This window comes from Lygodium microphyllum, chromosome 26, assembly GCF_053477565.2.
Source record: "Lygodium microphyllum isolate KBCC chromosome 26, Lygodium_microphyllum_v1.1.10, whole genome shotgun sequence".
Lineage (NCBI taxonomy): Eukaryota > Viridiplantae > Streptophyta > Polypodiopsida > Schizaeales > Lygodiaceae > Lygodium > Lygodium microphyllum.
Window position 1 is genome coordinate 33,223,853 of NC_141160.1, and position 25,159 is coordinate 33,249,011.

Consider the following 25,159-nt stretch of genomic DNA (forward strand, 5'->3'; position numbering starts at 1 on the left):
AAGCTAAGGATGAGATGTCCTTTCTTCGTAGAAAGCCATGGAGGGATATTGTAGTTGACAAGGACTATAGGCCACACACTGTAAGAAGTTGAGCGCATATCGAATGGGTTCACGCCATCCATTGCAAGACCGAGCCGAAGATTCCTTGGCTCTCGGGAAAAGCTTGGGAAGGTTGAGTCAATGTGGCTCCATGCACGCGAATTCACTGATATTCGTTGAACTCCATCCGTGGACCTATTCTACGCATGCCATGTTGTCAAGCTCGCCATGCCAGACGTACGAAACATGTGGTTTATGCGGGGGATGAGTGGAAAGTGTCTGAGAACTTTTTGAGGGATGGTTTGCCCTTGCAAGTCCTGTCGATACCTGTGAGCACCACACTTGGGACATGTCTCCATAGTCTCATATTCTCCTTGAAATAGTATGCAATCATTGATACATGCATGGATGTTATTGTAGTCCATGCCAAGCTTCCGTAAAACATGTCATGCATCATCATAAGACTCAGGGATGGTATTTGCAAGTGCTAATATATGATATTTCAATAACCTGAAAAAAATCATAAAATACCTTGAAAAAGCACAAATATTTGTAAAACCAGTGCAAAAAAAAAAAACCAATGAAGCGTATGTACAAGTTATCTCAACAACTCAGTCACAGTCGTATCGCTCCACCCGTATTTTGCTTGCACACTTAAGAGTGCAAGCAATGTCTGTAGCCGAGATACTTGGCAACCATCATATAATGGTATGGATGCTTCCTCTCTAAGCGAATCAGAAGTCTCGACATCCATGGGAATCAATGCATCCATCATTCCCTCCATCTCAGGCTCTAAGATTGTAGGTAGGTCTGGAAGGTTACCTGTCTCCTCTGGCATTGACGGTATAGATTGGCATTGCGAGTGATGGATTGGCTCCTCCACTCCATCCATCGCACGCCCACGTACTCTTCTAATTGGTCACAAAGGGTGCACTCCCCCTTGGGATGAGACATCACCTCCCTGGATAGAAAATTTGCTAGCAAGACCTAATCTTATTGTATATGGTATTCAATTAGCTTGCAAAGTACAATGTATGATTGATATTAACTTCAAATTACCGTTTGCTGAAAATTCGCAATCGCTTGATCAGTGATCTCAGATTGAAACTCGCCAAATCGTTGTACGTGTTCTATAGACAATCGGCGTTTTCGTCTAATTGCCAACTTGCATTGAGAGCAAGGACATGGGACATGCTGATTAAGATACGCCTCGCGATCTTGAACAATAGGACCTTCTTCATTTTCCATTTTGTCTACAGTACAACAAACAATTTTTTTTTGTTATCATTCTTTTCTTTTCTTAGATTGTTATCCTCTCCTTCCATCTCTCTCTTTTTCTATGACCTACCATATAGTATCATAGAACACTAGTATTTAGTACCTAGTACTCACTACCTAGCACATAATATTTCGTTTTCTCTCTTCCTCTCCCTCTCTCATTTCCTCTCCCTCCCTCGCCCTCACCCTCTCTTTCTCTCTTTCCCTATTAGGTTTAATGATATTTCTCTTATTATCTCTCCTCTCTCTCTCTCTCATTTCCTTTTTCTCTCTCCTCTCCCTCTCTCATTTCCTCTCCCTCCGTCGCCCTCACCCTCTCTTTCTCTCTTTCCCTATTAGGTTTAATGATATTTCTCTTTTTATCTCTCCTCTCTCTCTCTCATTCCCTTTTCTCTCTCCTCTCCCTCTCTCATTTCCTTTTCTCTCTCCTCTCCCTCTCATTCCTCTCCCTCCCTCTCTCTTTTTCTCTCTCCTCTCTCTCTCATTCCTCTCCCTCCCTTGCCCTCTCTCATTCCTTTTTCTCTCTCCTCTCCCTCTCTCATTTCCTCTCCCTCCCTTGCCCTCACCCTGTCTTTCTCTCTTTCCCTATTAGGTAAAATGATATTTCTCTTTTTCTCTCTCCTCTCTGTCTCTCATTTTGTTTTCTCTCTCTACTCTCCCTCTCATTCCTCTCCCTCTCTCTCTCTTTTTCTCTCTCCTCTCTCTCTCATTCCTCTCCCTCCCTTGCCCTCTCTCATTCCATTTTCTCTCTCCTCTCCCTCTCTCATTTCCTTTTCTCTCTCTCTCCCTCTCATTCCTCTCCCTCCCTCTCTTTTTTTCTCTCTCCTCTCTCTCTCATTCCTCTCCCTCCCTTGCCCTCTCTCATTTCTTTTTCTCTCTCCTCTCTCTCTCATTCCTTTTTCTCTCTCCTCTCCCTCTCTCATTTCCTCTCCCTCCCTCGCTCTCACCCTCTCTTTCTCTCTTTCCCTATTAGGTTTAATAGTTTTTCTCTCTTTTTCTCTCTCCTTTATCTCTCTCATTTTTTTCTCTCTTCATCTCCCTCTCTTGCCCTCACCCTCTCTTGCTATCTTTCTTTCCCTATTAGGTTTAATGATTGTTCTCTCTTTTTTTCTCTCCTCTCTCTCTCTCTCATTTTTTCTTCGCTCTCCTCTTCCTCTCTCATTTACCTTTCTCTCTTTCTCTCCCTCTCTCATTTCCTGTCCCTTCTTCACCTTGACCCTCTCTTTTTCTCTTTCTCTATTATTTTTAATAATTTTTTCTCTTTTTCTCTCTCCTCTCCCTCTCTCATTTTTTTTCTCTCTTCCTCTCCCTCTCTCATCACAAAGACTTTCAGGGTTTTCATGAAGCGCTCCAGGAAGAACATCCATCGCGTATGGACAGGTCCAACAATCTCCACTTCGTCCACAAGATGCACAAGAAGGTGGACTTGTATCGTGAGCATGCTAGTGGGCAGGTATTTCTCAAAGAGACAGACCGTCTCCACTGCTCCCCGCCTTGCGGATTCAATAGAGGACGTCTTAATCTCTTTCTGTGAGATCCATTGCACCAAATTCGACAACTTGTAAATGGCCCCGCGAATTTCTGGAGTAAGGCATCCTGTGATCGCGATCGGTAGGACAAACTGCCACAAATGAGAAAGCATTATGAATAATAGCCACTTTTCAAATTGCAAAATGCCCATGCTAATTACAATCCATTCTGTTCACAAACCTGACATATCTTATGCCAATCATGGGATTTTAGCCCCGACAATTGATCATCTTTAGAAAATGCGGACCTGAGAGAACGCATCATACCCGTCGGAGTGCGGATAGACTTGATTACTTGCTTCACAATGCGCTCTTCTTTGGTGGACAAAACCCAAGGAGCGTGAGGAAGCTGCACTCCCCCTTCAGCACTTGACTGCGGCCAAAGCGCCTCCATCTTACCTACCTCCTTCAAATCCATTCGTGACCCTATAGTGTCTCTCTTTCCTGTGATGTGGTCCCTTAGCAAGCTGCCCACATTCTTGAAAATATGCATGGGATCCAACAAGTGGTTGACTTGTAAGTGGGTCCAATATGGCAATTCATAGAAAACTGAGAACCGTCGCATTCCATTTGGATGTGATTCCGGGTTTACCATTTTCAGCTCATACCAGCTTGCACGTTCATAGGTGTTGGAGGTCGTCCAAGAAAACCTTCCCTGAGTTCATGATCCTCCGGTAAGAAAGCGGCGTGTCCTTGATATATCATCTTCTTCATGGTTCGTGACCTTCAGGAGTCTAACTGTGGCCCACACAATGGACATGCATGATAACCTGAGGTAACCAGACCTGTAAGGCGACCCACGACCTAGTGAATACTTGATTGAATGAAATAAAATATAGATATTACCAGCGAGAACGGAGCTCTGCTCACCTGAGCACTCTCCCAATCCCGGAAACTCATGCATCGTCCACATGAGAATGGCTCGAATGTTGGCTGATCGCCAACCATCGCGCCTGCTCATATCTTGCACAGTGACCCCCTCCTCCCCCAAAATCTTAAGCTCATCGACTAATGGACGAAGATACACGTCCATATTTTTTACTTTGTAGCGGCCCGGGATGAGCAAGCTAAGGATGAGATGTCATTTCTTCGTAGAAAGCCATGGAGGGATGTTGTAGTTGACAAGCACTATAGGCCACACACTGTAAGAAGTCGAGCGCAGACCGAATGGGTTCACACCATCCATGGTGAGACCGAGCCGAAGATTCCTTGGCTCTCGCGCAAAGCCTGGGAAGGTAGAGTCAATGTGGCTCCATGCGCGCGAATCCGCTGATATTCCTTGAACTCCATCTGTGGACCTATTGTGCACATGCCACGTTGTCAAGCTTGCCATGCCAGCCGTGCGAAACATGTGGTTTATGCGGGGGATGAGCGGAAAGTGTCTAAGAACTTTTGCCCCAGTCTCGTATTCATCTCGAAACAGCATGCAATCGTTGATACATGCATGGATGTTATTGTAGTCCATGCCAAGCTTCCGTAAAACATGTCGTGCATCATCACGAGACTCAGGCATGGTATTTGCAGGTGGTAATATATGATATTTCAATAACTTGAAAAAAATCATAAAACACCTTGAAAAAGCACAAATGTTTGCAATAATACTGTTTAAAAAAAATCAATGAAGCCTATGTGCAAGATACCTGAATAACTCAATCACACTCGTATCGCTCCAACCGTATTTTGCTTGCACACTTAAGAGTGCAAGCAATGTCTTCAACCGAGATACTCGTCACCCATCATATAATGGTATGGATGCTTCCTCTCTAAGCGGGTCAGACGTCTCAACATCCATGGGAATCAATGCATCGATCATTGCCTCCATCTCAGGCTCCAAGATTGTAGGTAGGTTGTCTGTCTCCTCAGGCATTGACGGTATAGATGGGCCTTGTGAGTGGTGGATTGGCTCCTGCAATCCATCCATCGCACGTCCACGAACTCTTCTAATTGGCTGCAAAGGGTGCACTCCCCCTTGGGTCGAGACATCACCCCCCTGGATAGAAAATTTGCCAACAAGACCCAATCTTATTGTGTATGGTTTTCAATTAGCTTGCGAGTACAATGCATGATTAATATTAACTTCAAATTACCGTTTGCTGAAAATTCGCAATCGCCTGATCAATGATCTCAGATTGAAACTCGCCAAATCGTCGTACGTGTTCTATAGACAATGGGTGTTTTCGTCTAATTGCCAACTTGCATTGAGAGCAAGGACATGGGACACACTGATTAAGATACGTCTCGCGATCTTGAACAATAAGACCTTCTTCGTTTTCCATCTTATGTACATTACAGCAAACGAGGCTTAAATGGATAGCTTTATGGAGATGTACGTCAAGTTGCAAGTTGACCATAAATCTTGCATTGTACATAGTAGTTGAGAGATTTTTTGATGTTATATCTCGGCCTTTTATCTACTGATAAGGGCACTGGAGTAGCAGGAACTGGTGGATTTACAACAGGAGGAGTAGGCTTAGGCATAGAACTTGCAGCAGGGGTAGAACTAGAGGTCTCCAATGATTTTTTAGAAGCAGATCCTATATTACGATGCAATCGTACCCTCCTGCGCTGCTTCTTAACAAGCGCATTCACATCATCAATGACATGTCTCCACTCGGTCTTTAAACCTGAATCGGTAGCTTGATCTTCCAAAAGTTCATCCAACTTTTCCTATAAATCACCATCACCATCTTGTAAAAATAATTCCACTTTCTGTATCTCCAAAGCTTGTTGCTCAATTCCATCCAACTGATCATAGCGGCTCTCAATCATGCTCAAGGATTTGTTTGTCCCGGTAGATAATTATTCGTTATTGTAAAAAACTGCACTAGAGGGCTTTGAGTATAAGTAATCCATTTATGAGCATCATTGAGGATCTCTTAGTCTAATAATAAATCAGTCTCAACAAAAAGCATCTTAGAAATGTGGTTTTTTTGTCCTAGGATCGCGTATTAAAATTAATGCCATCTATGAAATTTATCAACTATAGTAATAAAATTTATTTCAATCACTTCTACTCATAGTCATAAGACCTGAGAGAAAATATCCTATACTCAATTTAAGGGATTCTTCTTCTATAACAATACTTTTGGGTTCATTTTGATGAAGTACCGTAATGACCATTAGCTAGGGTATCATTTTCTTTTAGTCCTTCCGTTGACTAGTTGGCATGATTTCTAATTTGTTATGCCTATAAAGTTAATACAAAAACAATGAATTATGCATATCACAATTAGATCCCCTACTTGGACATTATGAAGGACATGACCAATTTTAAGCTATCTTAAAGAGTCACCAATGTACGTGGCCCATGGCAAAGCACATTGCATACCATTATCGATAAGTCTATTATCGTGCATCTTAAATCTCCTAATTAGACTTTATGAACGGTATGACTAATTTTTAGCCCCCTTAAGGAGTCGATGTAATGGTACCCATAAAAAAAGTAAAGTGGATGTCATTACCATAATCATGGATATGCTATCATTCCAACATATGTTATCTTTCTCTTTCTCTCCCTCTCCCTCCCTCTCTTTCTCTTTCTCTCGTATTTCCTCTCCCTCTCACAATATATCTTAACACTCTCCAAAAGCAAAAGGGAGAGGGAGAGAGAGAATGCACTCTCCCTCCCTCTCCCTCTCCCTCTCCCTCTCCCTCTCTTTCTCTCCCTCTCTCATTTCCTTCCCCTCCCTCTCCCTCTCTTTCTCTCCCTCTCTCTCCCTCTCCCTCTCTTTCTCTCTTTCTCTCTCATTTCCTCTCCTAAACAAGCAAAAAAGAAAGTGATTCAAACATTAAACAAGCAAGAGGGAGAGTGAGAGAGAGAATGCACTCTCCCTCCCTCTCCCTCTCCCTCTCCCTCTCCCTCTCCCTCTCCCTCTCCCTCTCTTTCTCTTTCTCTCCCTCTCTCATTTCCTTCCCCTCCCTCTCCCTCTCCCTCTCTTTCTCTCCCTCTCTTTCTCTCTTTCTCTCTCATTTCCTAAACAAGCAAAAAATAAAGTGATTTAAACATTAAACAAGCAAAAGGGAGAGGGAGAGAGAAAATGCACTCTCCCTCTCTTTCTCTTTCTCTCCCTCTCTCATTTCCTTCCCCTCTCTCTCCCTCTCCCTCTCTTTCTCTCCCTCTCTTTCTCTCTCATTTTATCTCCTAAACAAGCAAAAAATAAAGTGATTTAAACATTAAACAAGCAAAAGGGAGAGGGAGAGAGAGAATGCACTCTCCCTCCCTCTCCCTCTCTTTCTCTTTCTCTCCCTCTCTCATTTCCTCCCCCTCCCTCTCCCTCTCCCTCTCTTTCTCTTTCTCTCTCTCTCTCATTTCCTCCCCCTCCCTCTCCCTCTCCCTCTCTTTCTCTTTCTCTTTCTCTTTCTCTTTCTCTTTCTCTTTCTCTTTCTCTCCCTCTCTCCCTCTCTCCCTCTCCCTCTCCCTCTCCCTCTCTTTCTCTCTTAGTACTCTCTCGTTTCCTCTCCTAAACAAGCAAAAAAGAAATGATTTAAACATTAAACAAGCAAAAGGGAGAGGGAGAGAGAGAATGCACTCTGCTTCTCCCTCTCTTTCTCTTTCTCTCCCTCTCTCATTTCCTCCCCCTCCCTCTCCCTCTCCCTCTCCCTCTCCCTCTCTTTCTCTTTCTCTTTCTCTCCCTCTCTCTCCCTCTCCCTCTCTTTCTCTCTCATTTCCTCTCCTAAATAAGCAAAAGAAAGAGAGAGGGAGACTCACCGATGAGATATGGCGAGCGTGGGGCGGCTCCTCTTTGCGATGAAGGCTCCTCCTCTCCTTCGCGAACAACGGCGGCGGCGGCGGCAAGTCTTTTTCCTCTCCTTCTCTCATGACGGTCGCTCTCTCCCTCGCTCTCGCTCTCAAAACTCACAAGCTGCAAACACGAAATGAAAACCGCGCTCGATTTCGGCCGCTTTTTTTCCCTTTGGAGCGTTGCTATTTGCGTCGCTATTTGCGTCGCAAATAGCGACGCTATCCGCCGTCGCTAATCGGCGTCGCTACTAGCTCAAAGCCTTGTAGTGATTTTGAAGGTGGAACAAGCTCCATCAATGGAGTTGTTGAAGTTGAAGTAGAGCCCAATCTTAGTCGCATTCGCTGTCTTGGAGCAATCATGTTAACTGCATTAGTAACATTTGTCCATGCAGTCTTGACTTTTGATTCGAAGGTAGCATCTTCTAGGTGATCAACAAGCTTCTCTTGGAGAATGGGATTTGCAGCCTTAAGGAATAATTCATCTTCTGACCTTCCATACTTTGTTGGTCTTGAGTATCAAGTTGCCCAAATTTACTTTCAACCTCATGGTATAAAGCTGTTGCAGCTAAACCTTTGTTGGGTTTCTCAACCCAATCAGTAAAACTTTTCTTCGTCATTAGGCTAGTCTTCTAAGAAGAATTCTTCACATAGGGCTTTTTTGAATGCAGCCCAATCTGCATCTTGATGAAAAAGACCATGCATTCTTTCTTGAAGGCCATGCTTGGCTAGTCTGGTAAAATAGTGACTCCATGCATGTTGCGGTACACCAAAGAAGAGCATTTTCTCAACATACAAGCAAATAAAAACAGAGACATTTTGACCATTAAATTATTTTAATTCCCACCCAACTTCTTCTGGGACCTTGATAACTGTAGAATCAATCTTCTCTTCGTCTTGCCTTTGTTGTTGTTGTTGTAACATTTGGATTTGTTGTTGCTGAGTCTGCTGTAGTATGCGCACCAAATGTTGTAGAGTATCTCCTGAAGAATCCCCAAACTTGGAGTTCTCTTACACCGACCTTCACCTCAAGTTCACCAATGTCGCACGCGTAGGGTTGAAGGTCACCACACAGGGTTGTGGCAAGAAAATTGGACAAGATAGATGGAGATGTATCTTCAAGCGATAAGTAGATTATAGTGAATGTTTAAAGGTTCAAGAGTTACTTCACGATCAATCACAAGGGTTTGAGAGAGAAGAATGTATGGGGTTTCAAGAGCTTAGACTTTGGTGATGGTAGAGATAAGAGACCAATGTCGCATGCGTAGGGTTGAAGGTCACCACACATGGTTTTGGCAAGAAAACTGGACAAGATAGATGGAGATGTGACTTCAAGCGATAAGTAGATTATAGTGAATGTTTAAAGGTTCAAGAGTTACTTCATGATCAATCACAAGGGTTTGAGAGAGAAGAATGTATGGGGTTTCAAGAGCTTAAACTCTGTCTGGTGATGGTAGAGATAAGAGACCAATGTCGCACGCGTAGGGTTGAAGGTCACCACACAGGGTTTTGGCATGAAAACTGGACAAGATAGATGGAGATGTGTCTTCAAGCGATAAGTAGATTATAGTGAATGTTTAAAGGTTCAAGAGTTACTTCACGATCAATCACAAAGGGTTTGAGAGAGAAGAATGTATGGGGTTTCAAGAGCTTAGACTCTGGTGATGGTAGAGCCAAGTCCTTGAAGATGTTAAAAGAGCTTCCAACTGCATATTCTTAACAAAGATCACAAGAGTATTATCTCGAATCAAGCGTGTTTTCTTGACTATAAGAGCAATCACCAATTATGAAAGCAAGTACAATATGTTGTCATGTATCATAGCATGAATCAACTTTGCATGATTACATTCAATGTAGACTGTTAGGGACAAAAGCTTGTGAGTCAATTACAATGCTTGTAGGGCAACGAGACTTGCTTCAAGAGAGCTTCAAATTGAGTTCTTGATAAGGATAAGTTACCCCAGCCAAGAAATAAGAGAAAAAAATCATCTCAATTCAACTCAAAGCATCTATGAATGATCTATAAACATTGCTCTGCCATAGGGGCATATAATACTTACATATTTTGACAAGATATCTTCTATAGAGTAAGAAATGAGTTAAAAGAACAATGTTATAGCTAATTATCTAAATATGGTTGAAGATATCAGTCCTAAATCAGCCCAAATATCTTTCGAAATTTACCTCTGATGATAGCATAAACTTCCCCTAACACTGTGTTGGTGCATTTGGTACCCGAGAGTCCACCATGGGGGTAAAAGACAGCAGGGTAAAGGTAGATTTAGGGAGAGGAGTAGATGGAAGAGAAGGGGTTTGAAGAAATTGAAGATGTAGAAGAATACTCCCAAAAAGAATTAGAAAATGTAGAAGAATACTAACAGAGATGAAGCCTGTCAGTTTATTCCTGCATTATGAGAATATAAAACTCTAATAAAAAAAATATGTATAAAATAATACCTTCTTCTATGCTGTCAATCACCAATTTGATGCTTCCATTGGCTCCGAAGGGGAGGTAAAATACCTACCCGCTTGCCTAGAATTCTGCCAGATCGCTCCTTCTTTATCTCCCCCTTCAGAGTGTTGTTCACTACCTGAAAACAACGATCGTGCGTCGCGCAATTTCGTCAATTTCTCTTTTTACATAAAATCCTCTCAAATTGGCCGAAAGCTACATACTTTCTTTTCCATGTCATTCTAATCTAGAAGTTGTCTATAGTTTTATGGATTTTTATAAGAGATAATATCTTAAATGTCAAAATGGGCTAAAAGTTGTCCAAAAATCTAATATTTTTGAACCATGGACACTGACACTAATGTCTAAAATGGCATTCGGTCTCTAAATCAATAAGAAATCCATACTCTAGATTTTTTTAACACAGTGCGCGCGTAGCGGCACGAGATCGTCTCAATATATAGCACATATAGACAAAGTCTACTCATCACAATATTCTTTCTAGGAGAGAGTATATTGCTCACCAAATCAGTCCATAAGGAAATAATTATACTAAATCTACAGTATAGGGAGCCTCACACTCATCATGGGTCAATAGTTCGAAATCAAGTGCTATGCATCCAAGAGATAGTTCTCTTTACTATGTCGATGCAATGCAATGCAAAGTGAATGACTTTGAGTACACAAATAGTTTACTTAAATGAAATGAGCATTGTGAATGTGTTCGAACATTTTTTCCATGATTATCTTTCACTAATAACTTTGTTGTGATGTTAAGCAATGTTGGACTACTTCGTGCCACTGTACCTCTTAATACATAAAATGAAATTGAACCTATATGAAAAGTACAGCAAAAAAATTAGATTTTGAATCACATTCAGTACATAAAACCCCCTCTCTCCCCACCCTTTAGGGATTTGCTTGTGATGGCAGGTTTAGAGGTGTTTTCATTTATGTTTCTTCATAATGAAAGCAATAAATACGCACTAAAACGTACAAATGGAGGTAAACTAAGGTCAATCCTCATGCCCTACCTCCATTATACTTGCACAAACATTGTCCTAATTTTCCATTGCTCTCCACATGTGATATCTAATTTTTTCTCAATTAAAACTCAATTTTTCTCTATTTTTATAATTATTTGTAATTGAAAATTTATTTTTTCTATATTTTCAAATGTAAACCACTTAAGAATACTATGATTTAGTATTACTCTCCATTTTCCTCCATGGAAACATAATTTGCCACGATAGAACTCGTAAAATTGATGATTTAGTATAAAACCACACTTTTGCGTGTTTTGGATAAAATGTGAACGATTAAGACTTGCTATTCATGTTGATATTTCTGATAGAAAGAGTCATTTTCAAACACTAGAAACCAATTTCAACCATAGAAAACCAAGTATCATAAAACCAAGAGGAATACCAACTACTCATAAAATCTCATACTTACATCTCATAATTCAAAAACGGGAAGCCGCCAACACTCATCTATAGCCATTGACACTTCCGTGGTCTTCCTTGATCTATTAGTCACATTTCATCACAAATCCACACCCATTCTCCTTCATTCTCTTAGCCCATATGAACCATGTTTATGGCAAGAAAGAAAGAGGAGAGAGAAAGACTGATTTTGGATCTTGCTAAATACTACATCATTCTTCATGAGAATCAAAGCAATGGAGAGGAAAAAAATGATGGAACTCAGGCCCAAGAGCAAGAAGGGAATGGTTATAGGCTCCAAAATGCCATTTTTTGGAGAATTGAGGAGGCACCGAAAAAATGGCGCCCCCCTTCCACTACAAGGGATCGGGCTCATACCCGCGCTCCTAGCCGCACAAAATGACTTGGGAAAAAAAGTGTCGGGCCCGTGTAATAGCGCGTGTATCATCGCGGCCAGAGACATGCGTGTAAAAGCGCGTGTACAGTGACAGCCAGTCGCGCGAATACACGACCCCATACACGCGTTCTGCGCAGTTTTGCTGCAAATTTACACGCGAATCTAACAGACTATCCGCGCAAATATACGTGATTTTGACAGATGACACGCGCTTATACACGCGATCGCAGAGGGAAAAAAAAAATCCAGAGAGTGCTTTTGGGTGCCTGGATGCTGTTCCAGCATCCAGCCACCCAAAGGCACTCTCTGGATTTTTTTTTGGTGCATTGCACCATAAAAAAAGAGCGATTTAGATTTCAAGACTCACTCTCTATGAATACACGATTCAATATTACTATCTAAAACTTAATACACGACTCAAGACTCACGATTCAATACATTGTCAATACATGATACATTTGTGTACAAGGGAGTCCATATGTCAAAATAGCCCATGGCTTTAATTAGGAACAAATATATACAAAGTCAAATAGGGAGCTAGGTGCAAAAAAGCCCATGGCTTCAGTTACAAAAAAATTTTGTACAACCACATCCTACAGTATTCTGAAAGCTAATCAGAGGATGATGAGGACCCTGTGCTCTCTCCATGATCAGAGGAGCTCGCATCGGTATGTTCCGATGAGTGGTGCTCGCCTCCACCAGGAGCAGTGGCACGAACATCAGCAGTGGCGGCTGGATCATCAGGGGCAGGAGCATCAGCAGCTTGTGCCTGTTCAAGAAATATATCGTATGTAAGTATACATATATATGCAATTAAATAAACCGAAATCATTCATTTAGAGTTTTCAAGTACCTGTCGACCGTATGGTCTCATGGCCGCGTCAAACTGCGCATTCGTAATACGTCCCTCGTTTCTGAAGATGGCCCATGTGTCACGTCTGCTATTGCGGCGAGCATACCCAGTCTCGTGGGCTGTGGACCCTCTCCCCATAACCCGTCGCTGTAACATAATCAAGATAGTTTGTAAGATCAAAACAATCATAGAATCAATGAATTTGGCAAACAATCAAATAAAGAGGCAAGTTACTTACGAACTCTGCCTCCCACGACTCGACGCCGCCAGATCCGAAATGCGACGATCCAATGGTCTCCATCTGGATCCGTCGTGCCTCCACATGCTGCCTGCTCTTCACGCCTCCCTCTGCGCGCTTCTTTGCCTCCTTCCACTCGCGTTTGTGGGCAGTGGCAGGTTTCTCACAAGGATAGCCACCCGCAGCTACATTCACCCCATCATCGTACGCGAGTTTCTTAAGGTGAGATCTTTTATTACTTAAGATCTCCCTTATTCGCGTCCTTCCCCATACATCCGAGAATGTCGCTCGTGGGGGATTGGGGTACCGACTATGTACACTATCTAGGACCTCCCTAACTAACCGGCTATCCTGATCTTTAAATTTTACAAAACAGTTTCTATACATGTTTGAAACTACCCCCCGCATATACTCCATCACCTCTTTCCCTCTCGCATCCATGACTACCCCGCCCCTATCCGTAACATCGTAGAAAATCTCTCCCTCCACCTCTCTCGCCTCCTCCGACTCCTCACTGTCTCCTCGTACATGCCTCCCTCCATGCCCTCTCTCACCGCGTGCCCTACTACCCCCCCCACCAAAGCACCCGCCGCATAATCCTCCACTCCCGCTCTCCCTACTGCGGCGTCGGCTCTCATCTGTACTGCGGGAGTAGCCATGACTAGGGGTGGCTGCACGTGACTGTGTACGTGACTGTGGCTGTGAGGGAGCACGTGATGGTGGCCGTGAGCCCTCACGTGACGGTATAGAGGAGGGTGTGCGTGAGTGTGTCCGTGCAGGGGTGTGTCTCCTCGGTGAGCGTGTATGCGCAGGGGTACGTCTCGCCGGACTCGCAGGCGTAGACGGCAGTGGAGAGGCTTGTGTACTTGGGGGCGCGGTGTGACCTGGGAGTCTAGGAGGAGGATGGGCATACATATACTCTGTCAGCTCCACTGGATTAGGATGGCGCCCAAAATGGTTTATCATCTCCATCATCCAAGTGGCGTATGCCCACGGATCGGAGGAAGAGCCTGGATCCATGAAGAATCTGCAAAGCGTCGAAATTCCGCCTCAATGAACCAAGCAAAACATGCATATAAAAAATAAACATATCTCCTACAATATATCTCCTCAATATATCTCCTACAATATATAACCTACAACATATATCTACCATTCTAGAAAATAAACATATCTCTTACAATACCAAACATCGAATTAGTAGAAGATCATAAGCCAAAAGAAGAAGTTCATTTCGAATTAGTGACGAAATTCATGAAAAACAAAAACTCTTTCCTCTATCTTGACGGACATTGTCCATCAAGGGAGAAATGACTAAACACATACACAAGGGTTCCTTCTTCTCTCTTTCCTCTATCTTGACGGATGTCGTTTGTCAAGAAATAAATAGTTAAGCACATATACAATGTGTGTGAATTCTATCCTCTGTCACTTTCAAGTACACATAGCACGGGTGGAAAGAAAGAAAGCGACAGATTTGCCAAAACAAACAAACGACAACCAACCTCTTTGAAAAGTCTTTGAAAAGTGAGTTCGTTGATTCTTGCTTCTCTCTCCCTTTCTGTGTTGTCTGCACCCTTTGCTTCTTTTGGGTAGTCCAAGAGGGAGAAGGCTGGTTCGAAGAGGCAGGTTCGGGGGTTTGGAAGAGCTGGAGGCAGAGGTACTGTAGCGACAAAGAAAGAAGAAGAAGAAGTGTTTTGAAAGAGGGCTTTTGAAAGAAAGAAAGCGACGCAGAAAGAAGAAGAAGAAGTGTTTTGAAAGAGGGCTTTTGAAAGAAAGAAAGCGGCGCGCGCGGTAGGTAAACGCGAAAAGCACGCGTGTAAAAGCGCGTGTAAAAGCGCAGCAGAATACATTGTAGACGCGCCTGTACACGCGACACAGAGACTGTTTATACTTTTTTTAAAAACTGATTGTTCTTGTGTATCCATTGTTTTGTGCATAGGATGTGTATGATTTCACTAAAAACTGATCCTACTTCTGTATTGGTTATTTTGGACATAGCATGTCATCATCCTCTTCAAGCAGTTCTGGTGAGGATGAGACAATGCGTCATCGTGATCGCGACGTGTGGCTAGCACAAAGGATCAAGTGTACGTGTAATCGATGTCAAGGGTGCATTGTACGAGCGCGTCGAATTACATTGAATCACATCTCGATGTATGGAGAATGGATTCAAACAGGTTTAGAGGTGAGAAGATGTGAATTGAAAGTATTAAAATAACTCATGGTGTGCAAATTAATGGAGCGCGTTGTAATATATATACTGTGATTGAAGCAGGATGCAGTACCACACCCTAACATGGTGCCATACGCACGGCGAGAGCATGCAAAGCGTCGACGAGATGATGCTGGAGCTTCGGGATCTGTTGTCGGAGATGAGTGGGAAAGGGATGACAATAGCCCTGCACCCCACGAAGTTGTGGAAGAGGAAGTGTTTGATGACATGGTGCGGAATCTTTTTAGGGATGATCGCAAAGGTGTGGACGACAATGATATGGAACAAGAGCATCTCTACAACGCTTCATCGACACCGGTTTTTGAAGGGTGCACATTCTCTATTTTACGTGCTTCACTTGAACTGCTCAATATACAAACAGTTTATGGATGGAGCAATGCAAGTCTTGACGCATTATTAAAGTAAGCATTGTAACTTGCAAATTTCAGTTAGTGGTTTTTGGTTTACAGTATAGGGTTTAGGGTTATGGGCTAATTGATGATATTGGATGCAGGCTATTATCAAACATGCTTCCAAAGGGGAATAGACTACCCACCTCAAGAGACAAAGCGAGGCGCTATGTGACATCTCTTGGAGGATTGGATTATGATCGCATACATGCATGCGTCAATGATTGCATTCTCTTTCGTGGGACTCATAAGGAGGCTCGACAGTGTCCCACTTGTGGTGAAGCAAGGTATAGAACAGATGTGAAGAGTTTTGATGTACCTCGTAAAGTCTTGCGACACTTTCCTATAATTCCTCGCATCAAACACATGTTCAAGTGCAAATCCATAGCAGAGCTCATGTCATGGCATTCCTCGCATCGATCGGATGATGGCATGTGGAGAATTCCTGCAGACACTCCTGCTTGGAAGCATATTGAAGATGAGTGGCCCAGCTTTAAAACAGAGCCCAGAAACTTGAGACTTGGCCTAGGTATGGATGGAGTGAATCCGTTTGGTTTCAAGAGCACCGCATACAGCGTGTGGCCAGTTGTGTTGGTGAATTACAACCTTCCACCATCAATGGCGATCAAGAAGGGACATCTTATGTTATCCCTTCTGATTCCAGGGAAACATAAAGTCAAGCATATGGATGTTTATCTTGAACCGTTGATTGATGAGTTGGAGGAACTATGGAGAGGTGTTGCGGTAGTGGACATTAGTAGGCCTCCTCTCGACACTTCGACTTAAAAGCAGTGTTGATGTGGACAATGCATGACTTTCCAGGATACAGCGATTGTTCTGGTAAGAATTCTAACTACCTCCCGACTCTAATACTACTAGCTATATCAATTATAACTATTGACTTTATTATTCTAACTTTTTTTTTATTTTAACAGGTTTGAGGACATCGGGTAAACATGCATGTCCTATATGTGGCCCTTCATTGGTACATGAGTATGCTGATGGTTTGTGTAAGACCATATTCGATAATCATCATCGATTTCTCCCATCAGATCACCCTAAATATGCTCCTAGTAAGAGGAACATTCATCCACAGACACTTCGTGCAAAAGATTGGAAGCGTATTTGGGAGTCTTCAAATGTTCTTCCTCCAGATGGCATGAACAGGTACATCTCCATTGTTTTCAATCTTGTTTTGTGTAGTCTCTAAAGTTGGAATAAAGATGACAGTCTGCAATCCCTTGTGTAGGTACTCCATTTTTTTCCGGCTACCATATTGGACCCATCTCAAGATCAACCATCTTCTTGATCCCATGCACATCTTCAAGAATGTGGGATCTAGTATTTGGGAACATGTTATTGGTAAAAGAGACAATGTTAGCGTACGGGAGGACTTGCAGGTCGCAGGACGTATGCATCAAGCTTGGCCACGAGAGGAGGGTGGGCACGTTCGTCTTCCGCCTGCTCCCTGGATTATATCAAAGAAGGAGGAGAAGCAGGTAAAGCAAGCCATCACCACTTTGCGTACTCCCACTGGATGCATGAGATCGTTGAAGGGAGCGTTTACAACCACTAAGAAAAGAGGGGTTGAGCAACTACATGGGTTGAAGTCCCACGATTGGCACAAGATGCTCCAAGTAAGTGTTTTCCAATTATTTTAGGTTGAAATTAAATTTTGTAGTGCCCTAACCCAAATATACATGTGCTCTTATGTGCGCAGTTCATACTACCTACTAGCATCGACCATTGTGCAGACAGGAGTTTGAAAAGATGTATTTATAAGATGGGCGAGCTTGTGAGGTATGTAAATCCCATGTAAGATCACCCTTCATTATACCTTGCAAAATGAATGTGCATGAGGTATAACGTACTGTGCATTTATTTTTCAGATATGTTAGTTCCAAAGCAATTGATCCAGCCACATTGGATGATGCGCGTGTTATGGCAGTGGAGGTGGTTTGTATGGTAGAGGAGACTTTTCCGCGAACCATTCTCACAAGTCAACTACATCTCATTGTGCATTTAGTGGATGAAATTGCTTTATGTGGCACTGTGCATGCCCGTTGGATGTTCTTCCTAGAGCGCTTCATGAAGACCTTAAAAGACTTTGTGAGGCAAAGTGCAAGGCCCGAAGGAAGCATGGCTGAGGGTTGGTTGATACAAGAGTCTCTTGTATATATATCAGAATTTCTTGATCAGGTGGATAGCTCTTTGCCGCGACTATGGAGCAATGAAGAGGACTTGAGGATGACGTCTATTGTGCCTCAAGGAAAAGGACAGAGCAAAGTAATTGAGAGAACATTGATTGATGATCTTAATTTCACTTGCATCCTTAATAGTGATGTGATGAGTAGATGGGTTACAAGATACGAGGATGCAAAGACAAAAAGGCAAGCAGACAGAGCTCTCTTTCGGAGGCAACATGGCTCTCGTAAGGCGTACCCTAAGCATCTAGCAACACTTCCGAATGATATTCATGTTGATTGGTTGCATGAGGAAATGGAGAGAGCAGAGAGAGATGAGGGGCTGCATATCACGGCGGAAGAATGGGAGTATGCACGAGGATGCATGTTAAAGGTACATAGAACAAATGTAAATTTGCATTCTTTGTAAGTGATTGGCTTTTCATATTTATTCACATTAATTGCTTACATAGATATTGCTTATATTTTGGTCCAGTGCACTATGTTCAATGCTATATGGTGTGAAGGCAAGCATTTTCGAACACAAAGAATAGATGAAAAGAGGAATACACAAGATTGCGGTGTCATTAGTAGCTTTGAGGGAGCCAATGGAAAAATTGATGATTATTGTGGCACAATCCAAGACATATACAGACTTGACTTTCGCCGCTTCTTTGTGTATGTTTTGGATGTCAAATGGCAAATGAACGTGGTGGAAAAAGGGCCTAACGCAACGATAAAACGCCATGCAAGTGGCTATGTAACTATTGACTCTACAAAGTTTTGGCAAACAAAGAAAGATAGGCTCGTATTGCCACAACAATGTGAGCAGGTATGCATTTTTTTACAAATGTGTTTCACGTACATATATATCTAAGCTCGCGCACCCCTTGACTTTTGATATGCTAATTAATTAATGAATTATGTGTATTTGAGCAGGTTATCTATCTGCCAATGGTGCATGACAGTAAATGGTGGTATGTCATCCCTATTGCACCACGTTCCAAAGTAATGTATAATACATTCACTGATATGGAGCATATGGAGGATGTGGCAAGCCGCAAAGAAGATGATGTCGAACATGCCAATGTAGATGATCATGATAATGAGGATGAGCGTGCCATTTCTCATGATCATGAGGATGACCCTTCCATTGAGGATGATGGTGATGATGATGAGAATGATCAAGGCATCGGTACCATTATCAATGGGCAAAATAGCGATAGTAGAATAAATTTAATCGTAGCCTTACAAATTGATCAAATGGATATTGATGTTGATCGTTTGGCAAGGATGGATCTTATTGAAGATGAGATCGAACCCTAACCAATCCATCACTGTATTGTTCCAAATTCATGACATTTCTATTGTATACTTTGTCTTTCAATAACCATATGAAGATATATTTTTCAATATATTACGTTGTTGTAAGTGCATGTAGTGGGATTTTGTAATGGTTTGTAAACACTGCAATGCACAATGACATTTTTAAAACTTAATGGTTTTCTGTTTTGAAAAGAAATGGATTTCTGTAGTTAGGCTCTGTGTCGCGTGTAACAGAGCGTGTATTATGACAGACTTAACGCGCAAATACACGCGCCCACACATGCAATTATACACGCGCTGTTACATGCATGTATACACACGCCCGATATTGCTGTAAGTATAAACGACCATACACGCACCCGTAACTTTTCGCGTGTAATGGACGCGTGTATGGCGGCATTGTGTTGTAGTGTTCCTCTCTCCCCTCCCCCTTATCATGTTTCATTTATTGCATTTCTTTCCTCCAATCAAACTTAACATTAAACTAAAACTTAACTAATTCAAATCTTGGTGTTCTGCATAGTTGACCCGAAGTGGTTCCGACCTGATTGAGGTGGCAAATGACCTGAGAATTCCGATCCAACTAAAGGAGCAACTTTCTGGCATCAAAATCAATTAGCTTGGCCTGTATCACATGCTTTCCGACTTTCGGATTTAATAGCTACTTCATAACGCCAAACCTTGCGGGGATTAAATGGGGGATCCAACAGATTTCAATTGGTGAATGGATACTTACATTAGATTCTGGGCATCGAAATGTGTCTAGAAAAACTCCAACTCCTTCATTTGCAACCCTTTCATTTTCCATAAAAATGTGCTCTTTTACGCATCCCGGGCTACTTTTGTGCTTTAAAATCAGCTCCAAAAATCTGTTGTCATAGTGGCTCAATAAAAGTGCCTAAAGTAGAACCAATTCAAAATGTACATATATTTAAAAATCCACCTCCACAATGAAGATACTAAGTTCTTTTGTAATTCCTTAAGCTTAATTGCAACAAGGACCTTGCATATGTAGAGTTTACGAATCATTATATTTATTTTCTCTTTCAATATTTTTAAATAGAATTTAACCTTTATGGCCTCTTAAATAATCCATTTGACATTAGACAGGTTTTCATGAATATTGTAGAGAGAGAGAGAGAGAGAGAGAGAGAGAGAGAGAGAGAGGGTTGTACCATTAAATGTAAGGACTTGACTGTGATGGAGTCTAAGAAGAAAAATGAGGGAAGAGTTTTGAAGGAAATGGAAGTTCAAAGATGTGCCATTTTATGTAAGGACTTGACTTAGTGATACCGTGGGGGATGCAGGGCGGAGAGTGTACTATAAACCTCGCAAAACTTTGCTTGACCTTGACTCGATATATCGTTTTAGTTATCCGGGACTCGGGAGGATGATTCCGAAGGAGTCCAGATTGATGATGAGACATTAGCCTTGACAAAGAGTGCCAGTCCAGGTTGCTTTACGTGCAGGACCTGGAGAAACTGAAGGTGACGTGGTTTAGTCGTGACTGGATAGTATGCTGATCATTTACGATCTCTGCTGATCATTTACAATCTATGTTGGACTTTCTTTTGGGTTCGGTACAGCTTGAGATGGTATTACCGTATTAAAGGAGCAGCGATTTACGTTAGTTTTTGGGGCACAGGCTAGAGAAAGCATAGATCTAATAAGATAGCCTTTTGCCTTTAGCTTACTCCTCCTTGGATACTCCGCACCAGACGGCCAAGCGCTGCATGCATATCACGGATGGCCCAGACGACGTCCATGCGCGCCTCTGTTGTGGCCTCCGTGTTCTCGCTGTGTGCCATGTCGCTTATCACTGTCATCATGATTATAAGTCGTAGCGAAGGGGCAAGTACTCAGAACTTCAGTGTCTCCTTCGATACTTTGAGAGCTCAGAAGCTGCACCTGCAGAACTATGAGAGCATGGTAGACTGCTTGAGTGCATACAGTACAAGTGAAGGGGAGATCCACAACACGTTGGGCTCGGCGCTGCTCTTCATCCCAGTCCCAGCCCCTCATGATCATCATCAGAACAGGCGCCGCAGCAACCTCTCTTATATCCTCTCGGCCATCGTCTACCGCGGGAAGTCTAATACCAGCAGCAGCACCGGTGCTGTGGTGTGGATGGCCAACCGCGACCGTCCGGTGTCGGGTCGCTTCTCCCTCTCCCTGAACCAGACCGCCCGCACTCTCATCCTCCTCGACGGGGACGGCTCCATCGCCTGGTCCCCCCCGATCGACAAGCCAGCTAGCAACGCATCAACGGCCATGATCTCCATGGACCTGATCGAAGATCCCAACAGTAGCCTTCCCCTTGGAACCCTCGTGCTCTTCGATGCTGCCCGCAACCTCACCTTGTGGCGGAGCTCCGATCATCCCACCCATGCCCTTGTCGCCGGCCAGTACCTGCGACCTGGCATGCGCCTTACCAGCTGGGCAAGCCTATCCGACCCCTCACCAGGTCCCTATACAATGGTCATGGAAGCAGGCGGCCTTGCTCTCTACTACAACGCCAGCCCTTATTGGATCTGGAGCTACTACGGCCGCAATGACTCTCTCGGGGTTACTCGAACTTGCAGGAACTCCACACAAGCTTTTCTACGCGCAGATCTCTCTTATGACAGCGAGCTTTCCAGTGGCTTGCAGCTTGAGGCCAGCGAAGATCCGGCGCCACCAGATGCGCGAAGCCCCGACCTCTGCGATCACTGCTGCGTCAATCAAGACTTGCCATTCTCTGACGTTCCTAGCACTGGCAACACCAAGAATTTGGTATTTTTATTGCAGTTTGATGGGAACCTGGTGGCCTACTCGCTAACCAGCCAATCATGGATTCCAACGCTTGATCTTTTCCGTGATAATCGATGCAACCTCCCCAACTATTGTGGGCAGAATGAAATCTGCACACCGCCTTCTAATTGTGAGTGCCCTTTTCATAGCTTTTATGCGCCCTTCGACGATAGCGTATTCTCCGCTGCAATCAATGGCTGCCAGAGTTATAATACCTATAAGCCCCGCTGCCCAGCGCCGGCCGGATTCCAACAGGGTTTCTTGCGTTTGACTGGCATGGACTATTTCTCCAACAGATATTCCTCTCCGCTGATCAGCTTCAAAACGCAAGAAACATGTATCGATGCCTTTTTCGAATGTTGCTCATGTGTTGCCTCCTTCTGGCACGTTCACACAAATTCTTGCTTCCACGTGCATGATCGAATCGGCAGCTTCCAAAACACCTTCAATTCTAACCATTTAGGATTTCTGAAAACAGAATATCCGACACATAATGAGGGGAGGGGTAACTGGTTTATAGGGGTTACAGGGGTTATACCTGGTTATGTCTTGTCGGAATTGATTCCATTTCGTCCAACATTGGGTGTAATTATTTTGAATATTCTTGGATGTATTTGCTATAGAAAACGGGCCCAAAAAAGAAAGAAAAAACGTGACCCAGATCATGAGGAAGAGGAGACATTTTGGACCTCTGTGCCGGGGCTGCCAATCAGGTATTCCTACCAAGATCTCGAGTCCATCACCAAAGGTTTTAGTGAACAGCTGGGAAAGGGTGGGTTTGGTGCTGTGTACGCGGGCATCCTCCAAGACGGATCGAGAGTGGCTGTAAAGCGCCTGCAAAGTTTAAGGCAAGGGAGGAAGGAGTTCAGGGCTGAGGTGTTGATATTGGGGGCAATCCACCACTACAATCTGGTTGGTCTAATTGGCTTTTGTGCTGAAGGCACTCATCGACTTCTGGTCTATGAGTACATGGCAAGAGGCTCGCTCGACCAGTGGCTCTTTGCAACTGATCAACAGACCTCAGCTGATGATCACTGCCTACCATGGAAACAACGAATCAACATAGCTCGGGGAGCAGCACGGGGCCTCGCCTATCTTCATGGAGAATGTAGAGATACAATCATCCATCTGGACATCAAGCCTCAAAACATCCTCCTGGATGAGGATTTTGTAGCCAAGGTCTCAGATTTTGGGCTTTCTACCCTCATGCCCCGGGAGGAAACACATGTGGTAACGACCATGAGAGGCACACCAGGTTACTTAGCTCCTGAGTGGCTCCATGAGCGGGTAGAGATCTGTGCCAAATCGGATGTTTTCAGTTTTGGAAAAGTGCTCATGGAGATACTTGGTGGAAGGAAAAACTTTGATCCCTCCATGGGTGAGGCAGATGAAGTTTACTTGCCGTCTTGGCTCTACCTTCACATGACGCAACACCAAGTAGATGACCAACTATTGCTCAAGAATATCGCAAAAGTGGACTCTGCAGAGGAGATAAGGGAAGCACGCCTGCTATTGAATACTTCATTCTTGTGTGTTCTGGAGGATCCTGATCAAAGGCCCTCTATGGAGACAGTTGTTCGCATGTTAGAGGGCCATGTTCCTGAGTTGGAAGATCTGGATTTGGCAGACCTCTTTCAAGGCCTCCATTTTGCTCTTCGGATGCCATCCCCCAACCTTTTGCGAACTAGGTTTGACAAGGCTCTCGCCCCCATCTATCAAGCTGCTAATTCCTCCAAACCATGCACCTCGTCACGAGGAGTAATATCTTCTGAGATCTCTGCAAGATGAGCTACGCTCATCTCCAAGGAGAAATTATGATCAATATAAGCTGGTTCTTGAAATAGACTTTCTCCTAGAACATGTAATGTTTTGGACCACATGCTTCTTTATGTAAGGCATATTCCAATTAAGATGTGGTAAGACCAAGGTCGGGGGTTACACACCAAATGAGAGATACCCACTTTGCAAGTATTAACCAATCAAAATACTTCTTTAGGGGTTGGGCATTCGTACCAACACAACCATACTTGTAAAAGACTTCTTCCAATAAGAACCTGTAAACTTCCATAAACATATAGGCATGCTAACCAAATCAACTACCCATTTGTAATGCATAGACAATGGATACATCGATTGCAACCCATCTCTATGCTTTACCATGGAATACATCTGATAGATTCCACATGATGCTCCACATCTTTGTACATGTTCTTCTACCAATACTTCTCTTTGATCTTGGCAAATGTGCCCCAAACTCCTCTATGTCCAGCCCATAAGCTTTCATGAAACTCTTGCATCGCTTGTTGTTGAGAAGCCCTATCTCCCAAAACACGTGATGGAGCTCCTCTCTTTTTCTTTGCATTCTTCCATAAATATCCATCTTTTAAGAAAACCCTATAAGATTTTCTTTTAATCCTTTTGAATTCAGCTTCAGACCATTCAACCTTCTTTGTCATGAGGCTAAGATATTAGCCTATTTTCAGCCAATCATCCTCATACAACTCTTCCAAAATTTGTGTTTTCATTGAAGCATAGCACTTATGATGCTTTCTCTCTATTGCCCATCTCATCTTCATGGCTGTAAGTTCTTTTCTTACTACTGAAATCCCTGTTACAAGAGTTGTACTTGCAATAATAGCATATTCATTCCTTGCTGTTACAAAGTTGTTTTCAACACCTATCATATCATCCTCTTCATCTTCCATCAACTCCTCTTCATCTTCAAACCTTGCTCGTGAAAGCATGTCAGGCACGGGGTTTTCTCTACCTGCAATATGCTGAAAATCAGGGTTAAGTGACTTTATATATGCAATCCACCCTAACATGGCAATATCATAGGTTGAGCAATTTACTATCATGCCCAATAGAGGTAGACAATCTGTCTCTACCACTACATGAGCTCCCATAAAATACTCCCTATCACACTTAAGGGCTGTCACTACACCCCAAAGCTCTCTTTTGACTTGAGAATACCACCATTGTTCATTGAGGACCTTTGCTCTAAACGGAATGGCATACCTATACCCATCAGCATCATCCTGACCCAGTGCCCAGCCAATGTCAATTGGGCTTGTATCCACGATGAGAATAATAGGCTGCCCATTCTCATAGTTTTCTCTCTTTAGTGTTTGGGCTGAAATCAATAAGCTCTTTAACTTCTGAATTGCCTTCGTATGCTGTTTTCCCCACCAAAACTTTTTACCTTTTCTCAAGAGCTAATATAAACTTTTAGTCACATGAGCAAAATGCGGAATCCATATCAAGTA

General features: G+C 43.1%; 2 protein-coding genes across 2 annotated transcripts; one reads left to right on the forward strand and one right to left on the reverse strand.

The window, feature by feature from the left end:
• Nucleotides 1–12,420: 12,420 nt before the first annotated feature.
• On the reverse strand, nucleotides 12,421–12,920 carry LOC148013121 (uncharacterized). Its single transcript, XM_087667552.1, has 2 exons — nucleotides 12,732–12,920; nucleotides 12,421–12,647 (listed from the first exon to the last, which is right to left on the reverse strand). Exons 1-2 carry the CDS (start codon nucleotides 12,918–12,920, stop codon nucleotides 12,489–12,491), a joined length of 348 nt encoding a protein of 115 aa, XP_087523678.1. The 3' UTR covers nucleotides 12,421–12,488.
• A 7,835-nt stretch (nucleotides 12,921–20,755) lies between these two features.
• On the forward strand, nucleotides 20,756–24,612 carry LOC148013122 (G-type lectin S-receptor-like serine/threonine-protein kinase SD2-5). The gene has a single exon (XM_087668500.1). The coding sequence runs from the start codon at nucleotides 20,850–20,852 to the stop codon at nucleotides 23,679–23,681; it is 2,832 nt and encodes a 943-aa protein (XP_087524626.1). The 5' UTR covers nucleotides 20,756–20,849; the 3' UTR covers nucleotides 23,682–24,612.
• Nucleotides 24,613–25,159: the final 547 nt, after the last annotated feature.